General features: G+C 45.5%; 1 protein-coding gene and 1 pseudogene across 1 annotated transcript in view; both read right to left on the minus strand.

Moving 5' to 3' along the window:
* The window catches only part of RUBCNL (rubicon like autophagy enhancer), a 36,831-nt gene extending 25,492 nt beyond the window's left edge, over positions 1-11,339 (minus strand). The window contains exons 1-4 of the mRNA XM_066235212.1: positions 11,203-11,339; positions 10,903-11,062; positions 7,221-7,293; positions 704-1,316 (exon numbers count right to left, since the gene is read on the minus strand). Coding sequence (XP_066091309.1) covers positions 704-1,223 — 520 coding nt within the window. The 5' untranslated portion in view covers positions 1,224-1,316; positions 7,221-7,293; positions 10,903-11,062; positions 11,203-11,339. The remainder of the gene's footprint in view (positions 1-703; positions 1,317-7,220; positions 7,294-10,902; positions 11,063-11,202) is intronic.
* A 162-nt stretch (positions 11,340-11,501) lies between these two features.
* On the minus strand, positions 11,502-13,810 carry LOC136308930 (kinesin light chain 1 pseudogene; annotated as a pseudogene).
* Between the last annotated feature and the right edge of the window lie 315 nt (positions 13,811-14,125).

Genomic DNA, 14,125 nt, shown 5'->3' on the forward strand with positions numbered 1-14,125 from the left:
CAAAGCATGAATATAACATAATGAATATTTCAACATAGAATAAGCATACTACAAATTATAACAATAGTTAACTCTTGAGTGGCATTTTGTATGAATTATCTCCTTTTAGTAATTTCAGTGTTTTAGAAATATGTGCATTACCTCACAGCAATGGGAACCTTTGTTTCATTTTTTTTTTAAAAAGGGTTTTATATAGCCTTAGGGAAATTGTGGTTACTATTTTTAAATCTTACTACTTTCTAGTCACACAGTAGCCAGGTACATATAACAGGTGAGACCAGACCAGCTCCTAGTAGGCACTGCGTGCAATGGAGCCCTTGTGTCTGGAAACACCTTCCACCACCACAGTGAATTGAGATGATTTGCATTGCTCTCTCTTGCAGAAAATGGGATAAGCTGGAAATTCCTGAAGGCATATTCCAGCTCAAAGGTGGCAGGTGGCATTGATTACCAACCAAGTTAAGCTAAGATGACATTTCCCTGCAGCCTAACGAGAAAGGAAATACTTGATTTCACTGGCAGTGATGGTCCAGGTGGATGGGCTAAAGACAACAGTAAGTGAGACAGTGCACTGGCTTCCGGTCAAAGTGGAAGCCCATGACCTTTTTTTCTTATGATGATGAGACGGGCTTTAGACCTTAAGGCCAAGATAAAGCAAATGTGTGAACGGGCAGGAGTGAGGGAAGTCCTTGACTACAGTTACCTTCAGCAGTGGAAGTGGTCAGGTGGGAAGGCCTGCAGCAAGCACTGTTGACCTCAGAGCATGGGGCAGCCACCAAAGTCTTGAAGCTTGTGAGCAGAGACATCTGAGGAGAGCTTCCTGGGAGTACTGCCATCTCTTGCATTGAGATAAAAGGAAAGTCACTGCTCTTTGCACCTGAGCTTCCCATGCAGCCCACAGTGTCCTTCCACAGCGTTGCTGCCACCTGGGAGTTCTCCAGAGACAAAGGTGAAATGCTCAAGGGAGAGGCAGCCTCCCCCACAGAGTGGCCGCCTCTCTTCCTCACTGTTGGCACTTGCAGAGGCAAGTTCTGCAGCTGCTGCTGCATATCCTGGGGGTTAATCCAGGCAGCTTTGTGCTTCATGAACCTGACATCTGATTGGCAGGGGGCGTGGTCATTGTTCAGGAGGCCAGGTGAATCACCAATGTTACCAGAATCTTTGCTGACCCCTTCCCAGGAGTCCACAGGAGAATCCTGCTGGCCCAAAGACTGTGACACCATCTTCCCAGGCTCAGAGCTGACGTGAACGCTGTCGTTCTACTAGATCAGGGCCTCGAACTCACCATGTGGCCAGCAGGAGGGCTGGGAGCTTATCTGTAGTGAGCAAGAATCATCCAAGATGAATTAGACCTCAATAATAGTTTTCACTCTAAATTCATTTGAGGATGAAACAAACAAACAACAAAAAAGTTTGTATGAGTTCCATTTGGATTTATAAGTCAAAAAGAAAAACAATCAGTCAGCAACTAGCAGCAAACATAGGCTGTTAGAATGGGTGTTTAAAGCATAAAAATAATTGAAAATTGTTTTTATTATAAAGATAAGGTTGTATAGAGATAGTACTAATAAAAAAGTAAAAATACACAACATCCATCCATTATTCCAATAAAATTAATGGCAAAATGGGAGGATTATCTGGAAATAAAGACACATTTTCATAGTTTCTTTTTTTTGTTTAGTTTCTGTTTGCATTTCAATAAAGTAGAGAATAAAATGTGAGAAGAAGGACAATAAATAGCACTAAAAACTTTGCCTTAAATTAGCTTAGAATACTTACTTATATGATAAAAGCAATATAAATTTATGATTAGTTTATAATACTTAAAGAACACAGTGTAAATCTAGAATTTATCTTAAAAATGGTCCACTCACTTTAAGCTCAGTTTTTAGCGTTAGTAAATAAAGCAATGATTAAAACTTCAAGAGCTACACAAATGTGAAGCTCTCTTGTCACTGTGATCATAGGGTCAGCACAGTGTCTTTCTACTGCTGTCTCACTGCCCTTCCCATTGTAAAGCCCGAAGCAATCATCACTAGCAAAAGCAAGGTCAGCAAGGGGAGGGCCTAGAGACAGAAGCAACCTGCTTAGGTGAGTCTGGCATAAATAATGGGTGGAGTACACAAGCATAGGGGGAGTGTGAGAGTTTGGAGTCAGTTCCAGGGCTTCCACCATCATCATTATGTGAATGATGTATATAGACAACTCCCACATGGATCTCTATTCCTGACCTCTCTTGAACTCCAGACTAATGCATCTTACTGCCTACTTAACATGTGACCCATGGGCATCACAACCTGATACATCCAAAACAGACACTGAGTTCCCCCAAACCTGTTCCTCCCTGGAATTTGTCCCATCTGAGAAACACACCTTCCAATAGCTGAAGCTATAAAACCTAGGAGTCATCTCTGATTCTTATATTTCCCTATCTTCAACCTATTAGGGAGTTTATATCTACAGCTATCATTTTATTTTAAGTGACCATCTTCTCCTACCTGGACCTCCTGTTATTTTCCAAATGGGTGTCCCCGCTTCTACTCCTGTCTATTTATAATCAAAAGATATTCAGAGATTTTTAAAATAAATTTAAATCAGACTCCCCTAATCAACTACAATAGCTGCCCCTCGCACTGGAATAAAGCCCAAAATTCTTACCTTGTCATTACAGCAGGACATATTCCTGTCCTGCAGATTTCTCTCACATATCATTGGCCCAACCACTCAGCAAGCTTTTGAGTCCTAAAAGCTCTTGCCCATAACGGTGCTGTTCTAGACATTGCCCCAAACGATTGTACATCCGGCTTCTTCCTGTCTTGTTGCATGCCTTGGTTTATAAATTACTTCCTCAAGAAGCCTTTCTTAACTACTTCTCTTAAAGTAGTTTCCCCATGACACCCTTTCATATCACCCTGCTTAATTTTCACCATAGGAGCTTTCACTTCCTGATATCTTTTTAGCTTCTACTGCCATTCTCCTCCACCACCTGACTGAAAGCTCCGGGAGAGCAGAGGCCTTGTCCGTTCTCTGCCAGGTCACAGAGTTTTATGCAGAGGCCCAGGAAAAGTTATGGACTAAATGAACAAATCCAACCAGGTGCAAATAAAATCACAAGCTGGAGAAACAATTTCTGTGATAGATACAGCTGCTTTATTACTATGGCAGAATTATTTATTCGGGGATAGAAGTAAACCCACATTTCCTAAAGACATGAAGATTTCTCCACCCAATGTTTACAAGTAGACAAAAGAAAGTACATGTGAAAATTCTATGGAAAATGCTTGGGTTTTGTTGACTTGGGGCCCTTCCGTTCTAGGATCTGCATCACCTTTGGGGGTGATGCAGATATGTATCTATCTATGCCATCCTGAAACCACTGCAAAATCCCCAGGTCATCATTCACAAAATGTCACAGAAAATGGGGGGAACTGGCAGAACTTGCTACCCTCAAGTGCTTCATTTCATGTTCCTTCTGCTAACCTCAAATTGTACCTTGTATCCCAATTTCTCCCTGTCACACATCTTTTCCTCTCCAATAATTATAGGTGTTATAATTACAAAAGGAACCCATGACTATGTTTTTATAAAATGCCAAAAACATAGAAGCTTAGAATAAAAAGTGAAGCACTCTCACTGCACCAAACCCCACTGATTCCTACTTTATTCCCAGACACAACATTGTTACCTATTTTATTACTACCAGACCTTTTTCTTTGAATTAACATACACATGTCAGATCCAAAGGTATGCTTTGCCTTCTGTACACACATGGAATTACACGGGACATATTCAATAACCCACCTTCTTTTCCTTCCAATAATATGTCTTGAGGGTGTATATCATGTCACTCTCTTCACTGTCTTCCTACTTTTTACAGTACAAATTTATCATAGTTTATTTAGCCCGACTCCTATTGGATGGAAATGTCTTTTTAGTTTTGCACTATTAAAAATTATCCAGCAATGAACATCTTTGTTCATGTTGCTTCTCGTTGGTGTCTTTTACCAGATCTTTCCTTCTACTAGTTTCAATTTAAATTCTTCAAGCATAGCTCATGATAGCTGCTCTATTTCCAAGAGAATGGTGTCATGTTTTAAGTCATGTTTTACTCTCAATTCTCTATATTTCAGATCTACGTTTGTGTGTGAGAGATGACAGACGTGAAATCAATATGAAAAATACAAAGCCTCAAACAAATGATAAGTAATAGGGATCCTGTATTTTTTTTAAATAATCAGATTCAAATCAACAATTCAAAGAAAATAATGTTATTTAAGAGCCTCCCACATATAGAATTGAGTTAATTGCATTGAGCAAAAACATACTTCTTTAAGAAAAGTAATTTTCAGAGGCAAGTGCTTGTTCTACTTTCTTTAGAAAGGTGTTCTTGCTTCACACAAATAACTAGTGGGTGCTGGCTTTTCCAGGCTATAGAATAAGACTATCTTAGAGCTAGAATCAGCCCATGAAGATCCAAAGCCAAGTCTAAGGTCACAGCTAGGTAGTGGCAGAGAAAAGATGACAAGCCAGGTAGGACACTCATCAAGGAGCAGTAGTTTCTCTGTGAGGCAGGTTGGCACAGAAGAGAGAACAATGATTGGGAACAAAGTCTAGGTCTTACTGATATGAGGTCAACATCTCCATTTCTTGATCTTCAGATAATCTATAAGATTCTATCATATAGTTGCTCATTGTGTTGCTTGCTGCCACATTGCTTGAAGTCTGTTAGTTATTCAATTAGACAAATATATATTGTTCATCTACTGATAATGCCATCTACATGACTGGTAGTGTTTTTGTTTTGGTAATACTGGTAATTAAAATAAGCTTCCTGCCCTCCAGTTGTTTACATTCTGATAGAGGGAAGGTAGTGACTGAACAAACATTCATGTATTCCAGGTACTGATAGACAGTAGGCAATGTGGGTCTAATGCTTGGCATCTTCTCAAAGTGCTTCCCACAGTCATAAATGGGGTCTTCTGAATAAGAGATGGTTAGGTACAAAGATAAAAACAAATTCCCAAAAACATTTCAGAGGAAGAAAATCAAGTCGCAACGCTTACTGTCATTTCTATTGAGATTCTTATTGAGGGTAAGCATAGGCACCAGCAAAGGCCCTACAGACAAAGGGAGATCCCGGACCTCCCTATCTAAGTCACTCTAGATGGGTCCCTGTACTTCAGTCAGTGGTCCCGTCAAGAATGATGACATCACTAGGGCCGCTGCAGAGCCACAGTGTCAGCTGCAAGGATGCAAACTTTTAAAGAAGGGTGGGTGACTCAGTTGGGCTTGAGACATGATGACCTCTACAGGGACCTCTCCAAAGTCTTTCAGACCATAAGGAGCCAGTACTTTGATGGCAGATGAGCAGCTTTAGCTCCTAGTTCTCTGAACAATGTTGAAGTTACTCCGTGAATAGGCAGATTTAAGAATTAGGATGTTCTCTGCTCCAGCACTACTAACTGAAGACATAAGGGGACCATCATAAGAAGACTCATCTTAAATGTTACCTTCTCAGTAGCCTCCTTAGCTACTCTATAAATAATGGCAACTGTCCTTCCCTCCTTAATAATTCCTCTCCCACTTCAAAATTCTTATTTTTCTCTTTAGTTTTTAGTACCAATCCCCATTTTATTTAACCCCAATGGCTAATGTCCTCTAGAATGTAAAATCTCTGAAAGCAAGTTTTAAAAAAAATTTATTGTGGATACTGCTCTGTGTCCAGTACCTGGAACAGAAGTACATAATAGATGTTCAATACATATATTTTGAGTATATGAATGAAAGAATGAACAAATGAATGAACAGGACCTAACTATGGTTATGCTGATTATGTCTATTATCCATGAAAGGAAGTCAAGAAAAGATGTCACCTTTTAGAATAAATAGGAGATCATGACCCAGAATGTCTGCCAACCATTTTCTTAGAAAGGGGGTTAGAGAATAGAAACCACAAAAAAGAGTTGAGAGTGACATGTAAAATTCATTTCTATCAATCTGATGGTGTCTCACTGAGCATGCCTACACATCATAAGCAAGTGCGTGCAGGCAAACAGAGCAAATGGGCCTTTAGCCATAGCATGTGAGCTGCATGGTTAACAGAGTTCCTGGGACCTCTTCACCTCATTTTGTACCCACTTCCCTTCATGCTTTGATTTTAAACAAAGACTCATATCTCCAAAGATGTTGACAGACCCAAACTATCACACATCCAACAGAAACCATGAAACAATAAAGATGCTCCGTAGTGTGATGCCACAGCTTCGATCACAGTGGCCAGGAATTGGAATGAACTGCGACTTCCCACAGTTGCGCCTGTACCACAGCACATGCTGAACACTGTGTTCTAACCCTACAGCACCAGGAAGGAAACATTGCAATAGTGGTGTCACATGGACACCCTCTATGACCAGTTTACCCTTTGGCAATGACCCTGAATTTTGAAGGTCTGTTGTCAGAAGAACACAGAGGAAGGGCAGAAAACAGTTAAGAGAAATAGATGGAGTGGGATAAAAAGGGGTAAACCCAACAGAGGCAAAGATAAAGGAACACGAGATATTTTACCTAACGATCTTACATGGCTACCCAAGACACATAAATGACTAACTTCCTGTGGTCACTGCATATGTCATGCTTCACACTCTCACTTTGCACAATAACTTGCGATATTTCAGGATTTATTATGTCTATTTGAGAACTGAAATGGAGACCGTTAGAGGACTAGCCCAAAGTCTCACTATGAGTAATTAGCAGAAGTAGAACAAAAACAAAAGTCTGACACCTGGTCCAAATCTCTTTCTACTGGTTTTTACATGTTCTACTTGAACTAAAGTTAGCAGAAAACCTAGGGCATGAGGGGGCACGACGCAGTGTGTAGGGGGTGTTATAGTAAATGGGACACATGAAACCATGTCAACACAATCAATTAAAAATTAAAATTAAATTAGCAGGAAACTTTCTATTTTGTTATCAAAGTAATTAAAAAACTTCTCCCATCAGATTTGTCACAAAACAGGATTAAGAACCATATATCTATTTTTGATTACATGTCATTAAAAGTTTTCCCCAGAATTTTATTACATCTTCTTATTTATAAAAAATCTTTGCATATATATCTCCAATATAGAACTATTTATTTATAGTACTTACATATGTACAACTATTCTCATGCATTATGTAATAATAAAACATACATGAATATAGCACTTGTTCTTACTTACCAATGAATCATCTTGTATCCTAAAGGTCCTCTACTTTGGAGACCACTGCTCAAGTAATGTTCAACTTAAAACCCTATACATAAAAATATAATAACAAACAAAAGACATGTATAAATATGATTAAATAAGATGCAGAAAAATAATTAATACAAAAATTTATCCAAAGTAAAGGTAGATACCTGCACTTGAAAGATGGTTAGATTCCCATGTTTGGGCAAAACAAAAAGGGAAGCCATAATTAGAAAACAGTCTAGCAGTTACTCAAATGGTTAAACACATAGTTACCATCTGAACTAGAAATTCTACTCCTAGGTATATACCAAGAAAAATGAAAGCATGTGTTTACACAAAAATTTATACATGAATGTTAATGGCATTACTCATATATATATCATATGATATATATGAATGAAATATCCAGAATAGTTAAGTCCATAGAGAAAAAAAAAGGCAGATCAATGTTGCTTGGGGCAGGGAGAAGAAGATGGGAAGGTAGCCTTCAGTTTGGTAACAATTTCAGCTCCATTCATTTGCCATTTTCCAGCCTGATGTAAAATACTGAACTCTAAAACTTCTTCTTTATCTCTGTGAATTTTTTTGCTCCCACTGTTCACACTTCTAGTGAGAAATAACACATTCATTCAATATAGATTATCATTTTGTGGGTTAAAAAAAAAATTGAGGGCCAGAAAAAGGAAGACAAGACCACACAGCAACTCAGTGTCATTCTCAGGGTCCAAACTCTGGAGCCTTGTCCCAGAGCCTCAGTCTCCCCCTTCATGTCACGTCTCTACATGGGATTAAACACAGTACAGCAGTTTAAAAAAAAAGTCTCAAATTTAATTATTATACCAATCTGAGAGGTATTACTAGCTGTGTCCTTTTGGGCAAGACTCTCTGTGCTTCAGTTTCTTTTCAGGATTCTTGTGAGAATTAAATGAACTGTAGCATGCATATCTCAGCATGACACAATATACTATAAAAAGTAGCTTTATCATCACCATCAGTATGAGTTCATAAGGACAGTTCAGTTAAAGTCAGCATGGGTAAGGAAACCCAGCATTATTTCACACCCTCTTAATTGAGTGATCCTTCAACTCCCATTAATGAAAACAAAAGCCAATTAGAGGTCTTATTTGGAATCATGGAGAGATACAGTATGACACATAGGCGTTGTATTCTCATGTTTATAATCTCAGCCAGGCTGGACATGCTTATATAACAACAACTGCTTAAAGTTTAACAGTAACACTTCCAACCATATGAATCTCCCCTTTAGCTATGAATCTAAACTTAGTAACAGGGAAACTATTCAAATTTGTCAATGCTATTATTACTTGTATGCCTTCAGATTGAGGGTGGGGTGGGTAATGTACTCTTTCTGAAGCTCTTATCTTCCTCTATAGACCATTCAAATGAAAATGTTATTCTTGGACACCCATCCTTGGCTCTGGCAGAATTTTCCACGTCAGAAATCAAGACCTCCACCTGACCAGGTGGTGGCACAGTGGATCGAGTGTTGTCCTGGGACCCAGAGAACCCAGGTTCAAAACTCCGAGGTCGCCAGCTTGAGCACGCGCTCATCTGGCTCGAGCAAGGGGTCACTCTTTCTGCTGTAGCCCCCTGGGGTCAAGGCACACATGAGAAAGCAATCAGTGAACAACTAAGGTGCTACAAAGAAGAATTGATGCTTCTCATCTCTCTCCCTTCCTGTCTGTCCCTATCTGTCCCTCTGTCTCTCCTATTGGTGGCCAAGAGGAAGGGGCGGGCAGCAATGTGGTGATACCTTGATTTGTAGACACAACAGTTTTTAAACGGTATCCCATTTAAAAACACTTTTTGGGAGGGTGTGTGTGTGTTTTCAAAACACTACCTTCCAGCATATTCCAAACCACCTAGTGAGGTAGGGCAAGTTATCTTCCCATTTCTCAAGCCAGCAACTGAATGAAGATCAAGAGCAAACTGAAGTTTGCTGTGTTTTGGCCTCAGGAAGAAGTCTAAGAAAACCAAGTTTTCAGGCCCCACAGTTCTTGGCACTTTCTCATGATTCTTCCAAATCCCACCGTTATAACACAGTAAGGACAGCTCTTGAATATTCCCTTTCCTTTGAGCCTTCATTCTCATTAGGGCTAAGTAACCCCTCCTCCGAAAGTCCTCCACATGCTTTAAATTTACTATCAATTTCGCAGGGGGTCTGCAGCAAACCCCAGCGCGCGGTCACGGTCAGGCCGGCGCGATAAGAATAAAATGCAGCACTTCCGCTTTGGGGGCTGCACTCTCAGCAGGTGCATTCCACTTGGGGCGTTGACACTAAACCTCACTCCGAGTTTCCAGGCTTCGGCCCAGCCTGTGTGCGCGCTGCTGCGGAACCGAGACAAGCCATCGAATCCTGCAACGGCGCCTGCAATCGCGCAGGGCGCGCGCTTTGTGTGGCGCAGCGTCCTGCGCAAAAGTGCCTTGAGATCCCGCTGCGGCTCAGCAGTCTACCACCCTCGGAAGTCGACGCCATAAAAACCCGCCACCCCTGCAGACGAACCACTTTCTACATTCTTTCTGGCCCTCGAACTGCCGGAGCTACCTTGTGGTCCTTCTAGTCTTTGGAGCCCCTCCCATCACCCCACCACCCACCACCCCACCACCACCACCACCCACCACCACCACCACCACCACCCCACCCCACCACCACCCACCACCACCACCACCACCCACCCCCACCACCACCCCACCCCACCACCACCCCACCCCCACCACCACCCACCACCACCACCCACCACCACCACCCACCACCACCACCACCCCACCCCACTACCACCCACCACCACCCCACCCCACCACCACCACCACCCACCCCCACCACCACCCACCACCACCACCACCACCCACCCCCACCACCACCCCACCCCACCACCACCCCACCCCACCCCACCACCACCCACCCCCACCACCACCACCCACCCCCACCACCACCCCACCCCACCCACCACCCACCACCACCACCCACCACCACCACCCCACCCCTCTGCATTCGCCTCCTGCGCTGACCCCGGCCCTGTCCCCACCTGCGCTGCCAGCCACCCCAGTAGCTGGACCGCTGCGCCAGGTGCGCCACGCGTCGGCTCCGCTCGCGCCGGTCCTAGCGGCCTTGCAAGAACAGCACGCTCCCCAGCGGCCCAGACTGGCAGCACCGAGCCAGAAAGCGGCGCCGGGACGCCGCCACGCCCCTGCCCCGCAGCCCCAAATCCTGGGCTCCCTAGGCAATCGGAGAGCTCCCCCGGGAGGCCAAGCGCCGCTCCAGCGCCCGCTGCTCAGGGCAGACGCCGAGGAAGGAGCGAGAAGGAACTTGACCCTTGAGCTTCCACTCCCGCCCCTCGCTGCTGTGTCCTCTGCCCCCACCTCTCTCCACAGGCCTAAGCGACGCGGCTGGGGGCAGCCCGGAGCAGCTGTGCTCCCCTTCCTCCCTCCTCCCTCCCACTCTCGCTCGTCCAGGCTTAGCTGCGGTTTCAGGGGTCGAAATGAGATCAGCGTAGACGTGGCGGACAGAGATTCCCAACCCCAAATGCCCGGAACAGCGGTATTAGCATTTGGTGTAATTGCCTGCAATGAGGAATGACCCTCTTGAGTAATTTGAAATCAAGTCTGCACAGAAATCCATGGGGGGGGGGGGGGGGAGGACGGCGTTTACCCGGAACAGAGCCGCGTCTTTCATCCCTCAGCTGTTTCGGGGCCCCATCCCGAAGACTTCGCTGTCAGCATTCAACCGATGTGTCACCTTGTCCTCCGCAGCGAGGTTTTGGAATCCCTTCACCGCTGTGCCGCGGAGAGCCTCCAGATCCGGGTGGACGCTGGGGTGAAGCGGCCAACACAGCTTCACAAATAGAAATCTAATCCCTGTTAGGCTGAGCACAGACATCCCTCCGCCCCCAGGGGGCTCAGCGAGCCCCAGCTGCACTTTTGCTGCCAGGGGAAAGAATCCCCACCTCACCTGCCTTCGCAGCGACGTGCAGGTGACCCAGTCCTGGCTTGCTTAGAAGAGTTCCTTCAGCTTGATAAAAGCCAATCCCACTGCACTTCCTTTGGTTCCTTAGCGTTGTCCTTTGTCACTTTCAGGTTGTGGAACCACATCACAGGTATTTGGCCTTAACTGCCTGGTGTCTCTCTGGAACACCCACCTTTCAGACAACCTGGCATAGAGACGGAAAAGAGCAGGGCCACTGCTTTTTTTTTTTTTTTTCCCAGTTGGAGTGAGTTTATTAGAAGTTAGAAAGACACAGTTACACAAATCACTCAACACAGGAAGATTAGTAGAGAGTGCAGAATTGCTAGTTTCACACAGACTACACAGCTGAGGCTACATGGGCAGGGTCCTGGGGGAGCCGGGCCCAGCCAGGTGGCGCCAGGTCTCTGAGGACCGCAGGAGCACATGCCCTACTCCTACAGCCTAGTGAGTGTCACTGGTCACCACCATGCCATTGCAGTAACACCTGTGGGACATGCCTAACTACCTTTTATCAAAGTGAACAGCTAATTGTTCTTAATTTTTAAGCTCATATATTATACAGTATGTGATTTTTATTGAGACAGTTTATATTACTAAGTACATATCTGGCAAAACTACATGTATACTGAGACAGGGAGCCCCCCAAAAGGACAGCAGCACCGAGAGGAATGGCCAGTCACAGAGTGTAGATCTGACAAGAATCCTAGGGGTCGCTAAACACAGCAGTGAGCACGCAGAGGAAAGCTGGAAGCGCCGCCGTCATGCAGGAGACAGAGTCACACAAGGTGGCTAGGCCATGGGACACTGAGCAAGTCATTTAACCAGCCGGAGCTTCATCTTTCTCATTTCCTCCCTCCGTCAGGGCCGTTCATGTACTTGACCATGTCCACGGTCAGGCTCTCAAGGCTTCAGGGCTTCTCCATGCTCTCGGGGTCACTCAGCACCTCAGCCACTCTCTGTTTGTGAACATTGTCAAGACCCTGTTTACGTGACCTCACGGCAGCTTCTTCCAATGTTTCTGCAGCTTCAAATGTCCCTTGACGTCTGTAAAGTGCCTCAAGGTTTTTTAAAGTAGTTGTAACAGTCGGACTGTGAACTCTGCGGGCTTTGTACCAGCCGCCATACTCTCCAAAAGATGGCCCGTCCTTTTGTACAGGGTTTCTGCTTGCTTGAATTTTCTTTGCTTCAGATAGCAGGAGGCCAGGTTATTCTTCGTTTTGGCCACGTTGGGGTCATCAGGCCCCAGCTTCGTCTGGTAGATCTCCAGGGCTCTCTGATAGTAATATTCTACTTCTTCGTACTTGCCCTGGTTCTGGCACAGCAAGGCCAAGTTATGTAACTGCTTGGCCACGTCGGGATGGTCCTTTCCCAAAACCTTTTCTCGGATCTCCAGAGCTCTCTTACACAGCGGCTCCGCTTCCTTATACTTCCCTCTCTTGCCATAAAGCACCGCGAGGTTGTTCAGAGTGGCTGCCACCGCGGGATGATCTTTGCCCAAAGTTTTTTCACGGATGGCCAAGGCGTCATTCAGTAGATTAACTGCATCCTTGTATTTATTCTGATCTCTGTACAACAAGGCCAGGATGTTGAGCATGGTGGCCACCTCCGGGTGGTCGTGACCATAAGTCTTCTCCAGGTCTTCCAAGGCCTGCTTGCAGAGGGGCACGGCCACCTCGTAGCGCCCCTGTGAGGCGTGCTGGAGGACCAGGTTGTGCAGGTTGCGCAGTCTCGCTGGGATCTCGTAGCTGCCCTGCTTGGCAGCCGCCGCGGCGCTGCTGTGCTGCTGCTGGATTCCTTGACCGGGGTCATCGTCATCATTTGGGAAAAGGTCATCCAGAGGTTCTTTGGTGGAATCAGTGTCTTTGTCCTCAGATGGAGAAATGTCGTCATCGTATTTTTTTAGCTGATTCATGAACTCCAGATGTTTCTTCTCTTCCTCCAGCTGGGCCACAGACTGCTCACTCTTCTGCAGCTTCTGCTGCGTGTTGGCCAGCTCGTCACGCAGCCACTGGTTCTCCTGGCACAGACGGCGGACCTGCGCGAGTAGCTTCTGCTTCTCCGACTCCACGGCGTTCAGGTGGTTGGACAACGCCATCATGACCTGTGCCTCACTCAGGCCGAGTTCCAGCATCGCCAGGGACTTCCGGATCATGTTTGATTTCTCCTCCACCAGGTTACTTTCATCATCTTTCTTCAGACACTTCAGCGTCTCCAGTAAACTCTGTAAAATGGAGTTGTGCTCATTCTTCAGAGCCTCCAGCCCCTGGATTACTTGCTTTGTCTTAGAAATAATTTCATCCTGGGTAAGCTTCTCCAGTCTGTCTTCCTTTACGTACACCATTGTGGACATGTCATACATTCGTGCTGCGCCCGCGGGCCGCGCGCTGGCGCTATCAGCTCGGAGGCCCCGGGCGTGTGCGCGGAGCGGGACAGCGCGGGCCGCCGCCACAGCAGCCTCAGGCGCAGCGCCGCGGTCGCGAACAGGGGCGCCGACGCGGCCTCCCTGCAGCATCCTCGGCCGTCCGCGCGCGCTGTCCCCGCGGCCGCCCCTCGCAGCCGCCGCCCCGCGCCCCGCCGGATCCGGCACAGCCGCTCGCGCCACGGAAAATGGCGGCTCGGCGTGCCCAGGGCCACTGCTTTAGAGGGTGGCAGCAGGAAATAATTTCCACAAAGCCGGGTAAATAGTAGCTGTCAATCACCTTGCTTACGCTGAGGGCAGCCTGGGTAGAGCTGAGACCTAAAGGAACTCGGGACATTTGCGATTCTGTCTCAGGAATTCAGATCGGCTGAAGACAGACTCGGAAGGGTTTACACTAAACTAAATCAGAAAGAAGGGGGTATGGGCTGTGTGCTAATAATTTGCTCAGTATTTGTTGTGTGCCAGGTACTTTTCTTAATTATCTTAAGA

The sequence above is a fragment of the Saccopteryx bilineata genome, chromosome 6 (assembly GCF_036850765.1).
Source record: "Saccopteryx bilineata isolate mSacBil1 chromosome 6, mSacBil1_pri_phased_curated, whole genome shotgun sequence".
NCBI classification, from domain to species: domain Eukaryota; kingdom Metazoa; phylum Chordata; class Mammalia; order Chiroptera; family Emballonuridae; genus Saccopteryx; species Saccopteryx bilineata.